The sequence below is a fragment of the Oncorhynchus masou genome, chromosome 27 (assembly GCF_036934945.1).
Source record: "Oncorhynchus masou masou isolate Uvic2021 chromosome 27, UVic_Omas_1.1, whole genome shotgun sequence".
NCBI classification, from domain to species: domain Eukaryota; kingdom Metazoa; phylum Chordata; class Actinopteri; order Salmoniformes; family Salmonidae; genus Oncorhynchus; species Oncorhynchus masou.
The window spans coordinates 1,030,282-1,046,025 of record NC_088238.1 but is presented as its reverse complement, the minus strand read 5'-3'; the positions used below and the strand labels follow the sequence as shown (position 1 = coordinate 1,046,025).

The following is a 15,744-nucleotide window of genomic DNA, read 5'->3' as shown; positions in this document are numbered from 1 at the left end:
GAGTTTGGCTGTCACTCAATATGGGGGTATCTTTAATGTTGCTGATACACACACACACACACACACCGTTCATGAAGCCATGTGTGTTCAGACCACCTTGATACACATGGGTACTGGTGTAGTGGGTCTTGTCCAGAGACTGACTCCACCCTATTTTATTTTTATTTTACCTTTATTTAACCAGGCAAGTCAGTTAAGGACAAATTATTATTTACAATGACGGCCTAGGAACAGTGGGTTAACTGCCTGTTCAGTGCACTACTTTAGACCAGAGCCCAATTCCCTATATAGTGCACTACTATAGACCAGAGCCCTATTCCCAATATAGTACACTACTTTAGACCAGAGCCCAATTCCCTATATAGTGCACTACTATAGACCAGAGCCCTATTCCCAATATAGTACACTACTTTAGACCAGAGCCCTATTCCCTATGTAGTGCACTACTTTAGACCAGAGCCCTATTCCCAATATAGTACACTACTTTAGACCAGAGCCCTATTCCCTATATAGTGCACTACTTTAGACCAGAGCCCTATTCCCTATGTAGTGCACTACTTTAGACCAGGGCCCTATTCCCTATATAGTACACTACTATAGACCAGAGCCCTATTCCCTACATAGTACACTACTATAGACCAGAGCCCTATTCCCAATATAGTACACTACTTTAGACCAGAGCCCTATTCCCTATATAGTGCACTACTTTAGACCAGAGCCCTATTCCCTACATAGTACACTACTATAGACCAGAGCCCTATTCCCTATATAGTACACTACTTTAGACCAGAGCCCTATTCCCTATATAGTACATTACTTTAGACCAGAGCCCTATTCCCTATATAGTGCACTACTTTAGACCAGAGCCCTATTCCCTATATAGTGCACTACTTTAGACCAGAGCCCTATTCCCTATATAGTACACTACTATAGACCAGAGCCCTATTCCCTATATAGTGCACTACTTTAGACCAGAGCCCTATTCTCTATATAGTACACTACTTTAGACCAGAGCCCTATTCCCTATATAGTGCACTACTTTAGACCAGAGCCCTATTCCCTATATAGTACACTACTTTAGACCAGAGCCCTATTCCCTATATAGTGCACTACTTTAGACCAGAGCCCTATTCTCTATATAGTACACTACTTTAGACCAGAGCCCTATTCCCCATATAGTACACTACTTTAGACCAGAGCCCTATTCCCTATATAGTCCACTACTTTAGACCAGAGCCCTATTCCCTATATAGTCCACTACTTTAGACCAGAGCCCTATTCCCTATATATTGCACTACTTTAGACCAGAGCCCTATTCCCTATATAGTACATTACTTTAGACCAGAGCCCAATTCCCTATATAGTGCACTACTATAGACCAGAGCCCTATTCCCAATATAGTACACTACTTTAGACCAGAGCCCTATTCCCTATGTAGTGCACTACTTTAGACCAGAGCCCTATTCCCAATATAGTACACTACTTTAGACCAGAGCCCTATTCCCTATATAGTGCACTACTTTAGACCAGAGCCCTATTCCCTATGTAGTGCACTACTTTAGACCAGGGCCCTATTCCCTATATAGTACACTACTATAGACCAGAGCCCTATTCCCTACATAGTACACTACTATAGACCAGAGCCCTATTCCCAATATAGTACACTACTTTAGACCAGAGCCCTATTCCCTATATAGTGCACTACTTTAGACCAGAGCCCTATTCCCTACATAGTACACTACTATAGACCAGAGCCCTATTCCCTATATAGTACACTACTTTAGACCAGAGCCCTATTCCCTATATAGTACATTACTTTAGACCAGAGCCCTATTCCCTATATAGTGCACTACTTTAGACCAGAGCCCTATTCCCTATATAGTGCACTACTTTAGACCAGAGCCCTATTCCCTATATAGTACACTACTATAGACCAGAGCCCTATTCCCTATATAGTGCACTACTTTAGACCAGAGCCCTATTCTCTATATAGTACACTACTTTAGACCAGAGCCCTATTCCCTATATAGTGCACTACTTTAGACCAGAGCCCTATTCCCTATATAGTACACTACTTTAGACCAGAGCCCTATTCCCTATATAGTGCACTACTTTAGACCAGAGCCCTATTCTCTATATAGTACACTACTTTAGACCAGAGCCCTATTCCCCATATAGTACACTACTTTAGACCAGAGCCCTATTCCCTATATAGTCCACTACTTTAGACCAGAGCCCTATTCCCTATATAGTCCACTACTTTAGACCAGAGCCCTATTCCCTATATATTGCACTACTTTAGACCAGAGCCCTATTCCCTATATAGTACATTACTTTAGACCAGAGCCCTATTCCCTATATAGTGCACTACTTTAGACCAGAGCCCTATTCCCTATATAGTGCACTACTTTAGACCAGAGCCCTATTCCCTATATAGTGCACTACTTTAGACCAGAGCCCTATTCCCTATATAGTACACTACTATAGACCAGAGCCCTATTCCCTATATAGTGCACTACTTTAGACCAGAGCCCTATTCTCTATATAGTACACTACTTTAGACCAGAGCCCTATTCCCTATATAGTGCACTACTTTAGACCAGAGCCCTATTCTCTATATAGTACACTACTTTAGACCAGAGCCCTATTCCCCATATAGTACACTACTTTAGACCAGAGCCCTATTCCCTATATAGTCCACTACTTTAGACCAGAGCCCTATTCCCTATATAGTGCACTACTTTAGACCAGAGCCCTATTCTCTATATAGTACACTACTTTAGACCAGAGCCCTATTCCCCATATAGTACACTACTTTAGACCAGAGCCCTATTCCCTATATAGTCCACTACTTTAGACCAGAGCCCTATTCCCTATATAGTGCACTACTTTAGACCAGAGCCCTATTCCCTATATAGTGCACTACTTTAGACCAGAGCCCTATTCCCCATATAGTACACTACTTTAGACCAGAGCCCTATTCCCTATATAGTCCACTACTTTAGACCAGAGCCCTATTCCCTATATAGTGCACTACTTTAGACCAGAGCCCTATTCCCTATATAGTGCACTACTTTAGACCAGAGCCCTATTCCCTATATAGTGCACTACTTTAGACGAGAGCCCTATTCCCTATATAGTGCACTACTTTAGACCAGAGCCCTATTCCCTATATAGTGCACTACTTTAGACCAGAGCCCTATTCCCTATATAGTACACTACTATAGACCAGAGCCCTATTCCCTATGTAGTGCACTACTTTAGACCAGAGCCCTATTCCCTATATAGTACACTACTATAGACCAGAGCCCTATTCCCTATATAGTGCACTACTATAGACCAGAGCCCTATTCCCTATATAGTGCACTACTATAGACCAGAGCCCTATTCCCTATATAGTGCACTACTATAGACCAGAGCCCTATTCCCTATGTAGTGCACTACTTTAGACCAGAGCCCTATTCCCTATATAGTGAACCTTTCTATAAAAGGAACAGGGTGGCATTTGGGAAGAACACTGATATTACTGGGCTCCTCTCTCTCTGTCCTCGCTGTCTCTCTCTCTCTCTGTATCTCTCGCCGGCTCTCTCTCTCTCTGTATCTGTCGCTCTCTCTGTATCTCTGGGTCTCTCTCTCTGTATCTGTCGCTCTCTCTCTCTGTATCTCTCGCTGTCTCTCTCTCTGTATCTCTCGCCGGCTCTCTCTCTCTCTGTATCTGTCGCTCTCTCTGTATCTCTCGCTCTCTCTCTCTCTCTGTATCTCTCTCTCTCCTCGCTGTATCTCTCGCTGTCTCTCTCACTGCCTCTCTCGCTGCCTCTCTCTCGCTGTCTGCCTCTCTCTCGCTGTCTGTCTCTCTCTCTGTATCTCTCTCTGTGTAATATCCTCTGTCCCAGAGAGCTGGTCTCTTCTGGCTGCTCATCATGAGACCAGAACACTCATTTAACACCATGGCAGTTAAGCCAGAACCATAATCTTGATTATGTCCAATTTAATTCATTTGACATAATCCAAAAGATAGGTTTCAGTACGTGAAGGTAGGACTTGTAAGATGTGTTTTTGACTATGCCCCCCCCCCCCCCCCGGTGTGCACTCAGAATGGGTCAAAGGAGAGATGAGGAGATGCAGCCGTTCTACACTGAACAAAAGTATAAATGCAACGTGATGTTTTGGTTCCGTGAGCTGAAATGAAAGATATCATAAATGTTCCAGACGTACAGAAAGCTTATTTCTCTCCAATGTTAGACTCAAAATGTGTTTACATCCCTGTTTATTGAGCAGTTGTCCTTTTCCTGAGAACACATCCACCTGACAGGAGTGGCATATCAAGAAGCTGATTAAACAGAATGATTTGTTACACAGGTGCACCTTGTGCTGGAGACAAAGGCCACTCTAAAATGTGCAGTTTTGTTACACAACACAATGCCAGAGATTTCTCAAGTTTTGAGGGAGTGTGCAATTGGCATGTTGACTGTTGGAATGTCCAGAGCTGTTGCCAGAGACTTGAATGTTTATTTCTCTACCATAAGCCACCTTCAATGTTGTTTTAGAAATTGGCAGTACGTCCAACCGGCCTCAATACCGCACAACCACGTGTATGGTGTTGTGTGTGCAAGCGGTTTGCTGATGTCAACGTTGAGAACAGAGTGCCCAAAGGTGGCAGTGGGGTTATGGTATGTGTAGGCATAAGCTACGGACAGTGAAAACAATAGCATTTATCAATGGCAATTTAAATGCACAGAGATTTCGTGACGAGATCCTGAGGCCCATTGTCATGCCATTCATCCTCCATCACCTCATGTTTCAGCATGATAACGCACAGCACCATGCCACTAGGATTTGTACACAATTCTTGGAAGCTGAAAATGTCCCAGTTCTTCAATGGCCTGCATATTCACCAGACATGACACCCATTGAGCATGTTTGGGATGCTCTGGATCGACGTGTACGACACTGTTCCAGTTCCCGCCAATATCCAGCAACTTCGCAACAGCCGTTGAAGAGAAGTGGGACAACATTCCAACCGGCAACAATCAACAGCCTGATCAACTCTATGGGAAGGAGATGTGTCACGCTGCATGAGGCAAATGGTGATCACACCAGATACTGACTGGTTTTCTGATCCACACCAGATACTGACTGGTTTTCTGATCACACCAGATACTGACTGGTTTTCTGATCCACACCAGATACTGACTGGTTTTCTGATCCACACCAGATACGGACTGGTTTTCTGATCCTTACCAGATACTGACTGGTTTTCTGATCCACACCAGATACTGACTGGTTTTCTGATCCACACCAGATACTGACTGGTTTTCTGATCCACACCAGATACTGACTGGTTTTCTGATCCACACCAGATACTGACAGATACACACCACCACTACCACTACCATCATTAATTATCAACAATACTATACCACCACTACCATCATTAATTATCATCAATACTATACCACCACAACCACTACCATCATTAATTATCAACAATACTATACCACCACTACCATCATTAATTATCAACAATACTATACCACCACTACCATCATTAATTATCATCAATACTATACCACCACAACCACTACCATCATTAATTATCAACAATACTATACCACCACTACCATCATTAATTATCAACAATACTATACCACCACTACCATCATTAATTATCATCAATACTATACCACCACTACCACTACCATCATTAATTATCAACAATACTATACCACCACTACCACTACCATCATTAATTATCAACAATACTATACCACCACTACCACAACCATCATTAATTATCAACAATACTATACCACCACTGCCATCATTAATTATCAACAATACTATACCACCACTACCATCATTAATTATCAACAATACTATACCACCACTACCATCATTAATTATCAACAATACTATACCACCACTACCATCATTAATTATCATCAATACTATACCACCACTACCATCATTAATTATCAACAATACTATACCAACACTACCACCATTAATTATCAACAATACTATACCACCACTACCATCATTAATTATCAACAATACTATAGCACCACTACCATCATGAATTATCAACAATACTATACCACCACAACCACCATTAATTATCAACAATACTATACCACCACTACCATCATTAATTATCAACAATACTATACTACCACTACCACCATTAATTATCAACAATACTATACCACCACTACCATCATTAATTATCAACAATACTATACCACCACTACCATCATTAATTATCAACAATACTATACCACCACAACCACCATTAATTATCAACAATACTATACCACCACTACCATCATTAATTATCAACAATACTATACCAACACTACCACCATTAATTATCAACAATACTATACCACCACTACCATCATTAATTATCAACAATACTATACCACCACAACCATCATTAATTATCAACAATACTATACCATCATTAATTATCAACAATACTATACCACCACTACCATCATTAATTATCAACAATACTATACCACCACTACCATCATTAATTATCATCAATACTATACCAACACTACCACCACCATCATTAATTATCAACAATACTATACCACCACTACCACAACCATCATTAATTATCAACAATACTATACCACCACTGCCATCATTAATTATCAACAATACTATACCACCACTACCATCATTAATTATCAACAATACTATACCACCACTACCATCATTAATTATCAACAATACTATACCACCACTACCATCATTAATTATCAACAATACTATACCAACACTACCACCATTAATTATCAACAATACTATACCACCACTACCATCATTAATTATCAACAATACTATACCACCACAACCATCATTAATTATCAACAATACTATACCATCATTAATTATCAACAATACTATACCACCACTACCATCATTAATTATCAACAATACTATACCACCACTGCCATCATTAATTATCAACAATACTATACCACCACTACCATCATTAATTATCATCAATACTATACCACCACTACCACTACCATCATTAATTATCAACAATACTATACCACCACTACCACAACCATCATTAATTATCAACAATACTATACCACCACTGCCATCATTAATTATCAACAATACTATACCACCACTACCATCATTAATTATCAACAATACTATACCACCACTACCATCATTAATTATCAACAATACTATACCACCACTACCATCATTAATTATCATCAATACTATACCACCACTACCATCATTAATTATCAACAATACTATACCAACACTACCACCATTAATTATCAACAATACTATACCACCACTACCATCATTAATTATCAACAATACTATACCACCACTACCATCATTAATTATCAACAATACTATACCACCACAACCACCATTAATTATCAACAATACTATACCACCACTACCATCATTAATTATCAACAATACTATACCACCACTACCACCATTAATTATCAACAATACTATACCACCACTACCATCATTAATTATCAACAATACTATACCACCACTACCATCATTAATTATCAACAATACTATACCACCACAACCACCATTAATTATCAACAATACTATACCACCACTACCATCATTAATTATCAACAATACTATACCAACACTACCACCATTAATTATCAACAATACTATACCACCACTACCATCATTAATTATCAACAATACTATACCACCACAACCATCATTAATTATCAACAATACTATACCATCATTAATTATCAACAATACTATACCACCACTACCATCATTAATTATCAACAATACTATACCACCACTGCCATCATTAATTATCAACAATACTATACCACCACTACCACCATTAATTATCAACAATACTATACCACCACTGCCATCATTAATTATCAACAATACTATACCACCACTACCATCATTAATTATCATCAATACTATACCACCACTACCATCATTAATTATCATCAATACTATACCACCACAACCACTACCATCATTAATTATCAACAATACTATACCACCACTACCATCATTAATTATCATCAATACTATACCACCACTACCATCATTAATTATCATCAATACTATACCACCACAACCACTACCATCATTAATTATCAACAATACTATACCACCACTACCATCATTAATTATCAACAATACTATACCACCACTACCATCATTAATTATCAACAATACTATACCAACACTACCACCACAACCATCATTAATTATCAACAATACTATACCACCACTACCACTACCATCATTAATTATCAACAATACTATACCACCACTACCATCATTAATTATCAACAATACTATACCACCACTACCAACATTAATTAAACTGATATCATTACCATCACCCCTACTACTCGCACCACTACTATTAGCAATAATAATCACAACCATAATAATAATTAAGTTAATTATTCAATGTCTCTCGGGCTTTGGGAGGCAAATACATATTAGTCTGCAAGAGGAGCCGTTGCTCTATGAGCATTTGTTGTTTTTCCTTCTAATAACATCAAATGTGGAATAAATGGAGTCATTTCTACGAATAATGAATCTCTTGGTGAGGAAATATTTATCACAGTAAAGGAGAAAGTGCATCTCTGTCTCTACCTCCCCTGTTGTGCAGTGACCACATACACGCTCCTCTTTGGGGAGCCATGTCTTTATGTCTGCCGGTTTCTATGTCAATCGGAGGTCACTCTGCCTGTACTTGGTAAGGATCTGTCTCTGCTTCGTATCTCTGACAGAGGAGAGATAATCCATTCAATTTCAATTGAAGGGGCTTTACTGGCATGGGAAACACGTGTTAACATTGCCAAAGCAAGTGAAGTAGATAAAAAAACAAAAGTGAAATAAACAATAAAAATTAACAGTAAACATGACACTCACAACAGTTCCAAAAGAATAAAGACATTTCAAATGTCATATTATGTATATATATATACAGTGTTGTAACGATATGCAAATGTCATATTACATATATATATATATATATATATATATATATATATACAGTGTTGTAACAAAATAATAGTTGAAGTAAAAAGAGTAAATAAATCAGCATAAATATGGGTTTTATTTACAGTGGTGTTTGTTCTTCACTGGTTTCCCTTTTCCTGTGGCTACGTTGGTCTCCATATAAATATACAGTGCCTTGCGAAAGTATTCGGCCCCTTGAACTTTGCGACCTTTTGCCACATTTCAGGCTTCAACATTGGATCATTCAGAGATCCTCACTGAACTTCTGGAGAGAGTTTGCTGCACTGAAAGTAAAAGGGGCTGAATAATTTTGCACGGCCAATTTTTCAGTTTTTGATTTGTTAAAAAAGTTTTGAAATATCCAATAAATGTCGTTCCACTTCATGATTGTGTCCCACTTGTTGTTGATTCTTCACAAAAAAATACAGTTTTATATCTTTATGTTTGAAACCTGAAATGTGGCAAAAGGTCGCAAAGTTCAAGGGGGCCGAATACTTTCGCAAGGCACTGTACCTATATCTATCCTACCATGCCTTTCTAAGGTCTTCGAAAGCCAAGTCAACAAACAGATTACCGACCATTTCGAATCTCACCATACCTTCTCTGCTATGCAATCTGGTTTCAGAGCTGGTCATGGGTGCACCTCAGCCACGCTCAAGGTACTAAACGATATCTTAACCGCCATCGATAAGAAACATTACTGTGCAGCCGTATTCATTGATCTGGCCAAGGCTTTCGACTCTGTCAATCACCACATCCTCATCGGCAGACTCAACAGCCTTGTTTCTCAAATGATTGCCTCGCTTGGTTCACCAACTACTTTTCTGATAGAGTTCAGTGAGTCAAATCGGAGGGTCTGCTGTCCGGACCTCTGGCAGTCTCTATGGGGGTGCCACAGGGTTCAATTCTTGGACCGACTCTCTTCTCTGTATACATCAATGATGTTGCTCTTGCTGCTGGTGAGTCTCTGATCCACCTCTACGCAGACGACACCATTCTGTATACCTCTGGCCCTTCTTTGGACACTGTATTAACTAACCTTCAAATGATCTTCAATGCCATACAACTCTCCTTCCGTGGCCTCCAATTGCTCTTAAATACAAGTAAATCTAAATGCGTGCTCTTCAACCGATCGCTACCTGCACCTACCCGCCTGTCCAACATCACTACTCTGGACGGCTCTGACTTAGAATACGTGGACAACTACAAATACTTAGGTGTCTGGTTAGACTGTAAACTCTCCTTCCAGACCCATATCAAACATCTCCAATCCAAAGTTAAATCTAGAATTGGCTTCCTATTTCGCAACAAAGCATCCTTCACTCATGCTGCCAAACATACCCTTGTAAAACTGACCATCCTACCAATCCTCGACTTTGGCGATGTCATTTACAAAATAGCCTCCAATACCCTACTCAACAAATTGGATGCAGTCTATCACAGTGCTATCCGTTTTGTCACCAAAGCCCCATATACTACTCACCATTGCGGCCTGTACGCTCTCGTTGGCTGGCCCTCGCTTCATACTCGTCGCCAAACCCACTGGCTCCATGTCATCTACAAGACCCTGCTAGGTAAAGTCCCCCTTATCTCAGCTCGCTGGTCACCATAGCATCTCCCACCTGTAGCACACGCTCCAGCAGGTATATCTCTCTAGTCACCCCCAAAACCAATTCTTTCTTTGGCCGACTCTCCTTCCAGTTCTCTGCTGCCAATGACTGGAACGAACTACAAAAATCTCTGAAACTGGAAACACTTATCTCCCTCACTAGCTTTAAGCACCAACTGTCAGATTACTGCACCTGTACATAGCCCACCTATAATTTAGCCCAAACAACTACCTCTTTCCCTACTGTATTTAATGTATTTATTTTGCTCCTTTGCACCCCATTATTTTTATTTCTAATTTGCACATTCTTCCATTGCAAATCTACCATTCCAGTGTTTTACTTGTTATATTGTATTTACTTTGCCACCATGGCCTTTTTTTGCCTTTACCTCCCTTATCTCACCTCATTTGCTCACATCGTATATAGACCTGTTTATACTGTATTATTGACTGAATGTTAGTTTTACTCCATGTGTAACTCTGTGTCGTTGTATGTGTCGAACTGCTTTGCTTTATATTGGCCAGGTCGCAATTGTAAATGAGAAATTGTTCTCAACTTGCCTACCTGGTTAAATAAAGGTGAAATTAAAAATTTAAAATACACCTCGCCTGGAGGACGAAACAACGCCACCTGCTGGAGGAGACAGATTTTGGGCCAAATTACCCCTCTCGGTTCGCCTTTTCACCTCTCTCTGGTCTAGCTGAGATTTTAACTATTGGAGTTAAAATCTCAGCTAGAGTTTGGTTTGCCTGTCTGTGTATGGTGGTAGACCTACAAAGGTTGGTGCTCTACATTTGTTTTATGGTGAATGTTTTTTTTTGTATTTTGTTGGGAAGCTTTTTTATTTTGCAAGTGCACTTGATGCCTATGTAATTGGACCAGCTACTAATCAGTAAGCAAAACCATATGCGGTCACTGAAACAAATTAAATACTCGCTATTGACATAATAAACCAATAGAAATAGTCACTGACACAGAAAGGAGGAAAGTGGTACCCTAATTTCCTCGTGTACCCCAAAACCATCACATCCCGGTGGGGTGGTTTACTACCCAGCTACATTTCTTGAATCTGTCTCCCCCTCCTGTCTCCTCTCCTCGATTATTTTCCACTCAGCTGATCGCAGTTTAAAATGGCGGCGTTGAGTAACGCCGAGTCCCCACCGCCCGTCTTCAACGGTGACACGATGGACCGAGACCCGGAGCGGGAGCGGGGACTGGAGGAGCTGGGAGCCTGCCTGGACCCCGCCTGTTCGGTGGGGATCCCGGAATGTCCGCAGGACGAGGAGGTATGGACCGGGGAGACGGGGGTGAAGCTGGGCATGACGAGACGGGGGTACCGAGTGGAGGTTGCTGGATGGGGATCTTTAGGAAACACCGGCTGTAATATGGATCGTGGGGATGCATTGCAGGGGGCGAGATGATGCACTAAAATGGAAATGATTTCCATCACTAACGTGTCCTTCGTCCTCTTTGTATTTGCCGTTATTCCTTAAGGTGCATTTTGCGTTAGACTACATCGATCACGTTAGATTTGTGTAATAGTACGCTGACGGCAATGTTTATTTCAGGCCTGCCTATATTTCATTTGCTTTTCGAGGTTTTTTTCTCTCTCTCCAGCAGGTCTCTCTCTCGCTCTCTCTCTCTCTCTCTCTCTGCGGCGGCTGCATCCAGCTCTCTGTTCGCTACCTGGCACCGGCACCGTTTGACTTCAGCGATCTACCGCGTATGACTTGATAATACATCGTTTTATACCGATATAGCTAACTGACAAACTTTTATTGATATTTATGAACAATTCATCAGGGATTTTCGTCAAGAAGAGAACCCCTTCGTGGGCTGTCGACGGGAGCTGATATGGCTGTGCAAAGATCGGCTTTGTTTTGGTTGATAAAATGTACATTATTTTACAATATAGATCCAATGTTATGGAGGTTCATGCAGAATTATTAGCGCACGAATATTAATAGCTATACACTAAGCTAGGCCTCTTCCATCGCCATGGCTCAAATGATACGCTCTTAGCTAACGTTACATTTATGTAAAGTTAAAACATATTTTTCAACAGCTATTTAAAAAAATATTTTTGCTTTCAATGCAAGAAGGCCTGTATCGAAGACATGACATTAAAATAAAGAACATGATGCAACAGTCAAAAGGTATTTAGTGAGTGACATATCAAGCGTATCCAATTGACCATAATATAAAATAATGGCAAAATCACAATTGCATCATATTGTATCTATTAGTCAAATAGAAAAAGCTGTACGTTGTGCAACGAGCCAAACCAAAATCCTCAATCAATTCCCTGTCAGCTTAACTTTGGGACCTTGAGTAACCTGCTGTTGATAGGAGTGGTTTCTCTGGTTACAGTAGAACTCATAAACCAATTCACCTGGGATCCAGGTAATTACATCAATTAGTAGGCCAAATTAGTCAGATTTTTTTTAAAGGTATACTCAAGTTAGCTAAACTTTCTCCTTCCCAAAAGTGCTTGACTGATGTTATTGTATGCCTTCTCAATAAATACCTTTATTATCTTTATTGTCTGTTGAAATTTTGTCCGCGCGGGATATCTGCAAATCTTCAGGATATCTTCCAAGCTTAGTGAATAATATTGGCCCCCATTCAGCAGTCAACAGAATCAAACAGAATTCAAATAGAATGCACATAGAATTCAAATAGAATGCACGTAGAATCAAACAGAATTCAAATAGAATGCACATAGAATCAAACAGAATTCAAATAGAACAGTTAGACAGGCTCCAGAACTTTGGCTACTAGTAAGTATTTTTGAAACCTCCAGCTTTGGGCAGGATGCGTCAATGTGTAGTTCATACAAGCATAATCTATGCGCAAGAATTACTGTCTTACCTCAATTAGCCACGGAATCCCGAGTTTGAAAGCAACAGTATTTCTGGAAGCTGTGCTGCTCCATTTCCCCCCCACCTCCCACATGGGCTAGTCCCCTAGCAATTTGATTTCTAGCCAATGAGCTTCAGCACCTCGCCATTTTGAGTGACAACGAATCAAGATGCAGAGTGGAGAGAGCAATGACATATCTGTTCCGATGTGACGTAGTACGCAATTTTATCGAGAACCACTATTGGCTAGTGAGCGTTACTTTCAGAACTACTGGCTAAAAAGTCCCGGGGAGTCTCTTTCAATGGTCATAGAATCAGAGAATGTCATTGAATTTGAATTCTATAATTTTTGATCACAAGTCATATTGCCCCAAAACAGTAAAACATTGTCCAGACTGAGGCCAATTAGAGTCCAGAGGTGTGACAGCCACCTGCCCCAGATATACACATGATGTGCGCATTTGGAGTTATTTTCATGAAACAGTACTCGCCGGCCTCACGTTTCCATCCACAGGTTTTTATGCAAGTAGTCATACCATATTAAAAGTGGGAGTTTGCAAACCCCTTGACTTTTTCCCAAAAATGTGTTACATCATTATTCTAAAATGTATTAAAAATATATATATTTTTTAAATCCTCAATCTACACACAATACAACAAGCATTTTTGCAATTGTGTTAATAATAAAAAACTGAAATATCACATTTTACATAAGTATTCAGAACCTTTACTCAGTACTTTGTTGAAACACCTTTGGCAGTGATTACAGCCTCCAGTCTTCTTGGGTATGATGCTACAAGCTTGGCACACCTGTATTTGGGGAGTTTCTCCCATTCTTCACTGTAGATCCTCTCAAGCTCTGTCAGGTTGGATGGGTAGCATCGCTGCACAGCTGTTTTCAGGTCTCTCCAGAGATGTTTGATCGGGTTCAAGTCCGGACTCTGGCTGGGCCCCTCAAGGACATTTAGAGACTTGTCCCGAAGCCTCTCCTGCGTTGTCTTGTCTGTGTGCTTAGGGTCGTTGTCCTGTTGGAAGGTGAACCTTCGCCCCAGTCTGAGGTCCTGAGCGCTCTGGAGCAGGTTTTCATCAAGGATCTCTCTGTACTTTGCTCCGTTCATCTTTCCCTCGATCCCGACTAGTCTCCCAGTCCCTGCCGCTGAATAAAATCCCCACAGCACGATGCTGCCACCACCATGCTTCACCGTAGGGATGCTGCCACCACCATGCTTCACCGTAGGGATGGTGCCAGGTTTCCTCCAGACGTGATGCTTGGCCTTCAGACCAAACAGTTCAATCTTGGTTTCATCAGACCAGAGAACCTTGTTTCTCATGGTCTGAGTCCTTTAGGTGCCTGTTTGGCAAACTCCAAGCGGGCTCTCATGTGCCTTTTACTGAGGAGTGGCTTCCGTCTGGCCACTCCTCAGGCCTGATTGGTGGAGTGCTGCAGAGATAGTTGTCCTTCTGGAAGCTTCTCCGATCTCCACAGAGGAACTCTGGAGCTCTTGTCAGTGACAATCAGGTTCTTGGTCACCTCCCTGATCAAGGCCCTTCTACCCCGATTGCTCAGTTTGGCGGGGTTGCCAGCTCTATGAAGAGTCTTGGTGATTCCAAACTTCTTCCATTTTAAGAATGATGGGAGGGCACTTGGGGACCTTCAATGCTGCTGACATTTTTTGCTACCCTTCCCCAGATCTGTGCCTCAACACAATCCTGTCTCAGAGGTTTACGGACAATTCCATTGACCTCATGGCTTGTTTTTTTGCTCTGAAGTGCCCTGGCAACTGTGGGTCCTTTTTATAGACAGTTATGTGCCTTTCCAGATCATGTCCAATCAATTGAATTTACCACAGCTGGACTCCAAGTTGTAGAAACATCTCAAGGATGATCAATGGAATCAGGATGCACCTGAGCTCATTTTCGAGCCTCATAGCAAAGGTCCAGAATTCTTAAGTTAATAAGCTATTTCTGTTTTGTTTTTAATACATTTCTAAAAACTTATTTTGGCTTTGTCATGGGGTATTGTGATGTCATTATGGGGTATTGTGATGTCATTATGGGGTATTGTGATGTCATTATGGGGTATTGTGATGTCATTATGGGGTGCTGTGATGTCATTATGGGGAATTGTGATGTCATTATGCGGTATTGTGATGTCATTATGTGGTATTGTGACGTCATTATGGGGTATTGTGTGTAGATTGCTGAGGGGAAAAAATGATTTAATCTATTTTAGAATAAGGCTGTAACGT

The 15,744-nt window shown here is 40.7% G+C and overlaps 1 protein-coding gene across 2 annotated transcripts in view; it reads left to right on the top strand.

Moving 5' to 3' along the window:
- The first annotated feature begins 11,497 nt into the window (after window positions 1-11,497).
- LOC135515549 (serine/threonine-protein kinase B-raf-like) overlaps window positions 11,498-15,744 on the top strand; it is a 61,823-nt gene continuing 57,576 nt past the window's right edge. Inside the window, exon 1 of one of the 2 annotated variants that reach the window (XM_064939167.1) lies at window positions 11,498-11,920. In XM_064939167.1, coding sequence (XP_064795239.1) covers window positions 11,765-11,920 — 156 coding nt within the window. In that variant the 5' untranslated portion in view covers window positions 11,498-11,764. The remainder of the gene's footprint in view (window positions 11,921-15,744) is intronic. The other variant, XM_064939166.1, reaches the window with a different exon arrangement.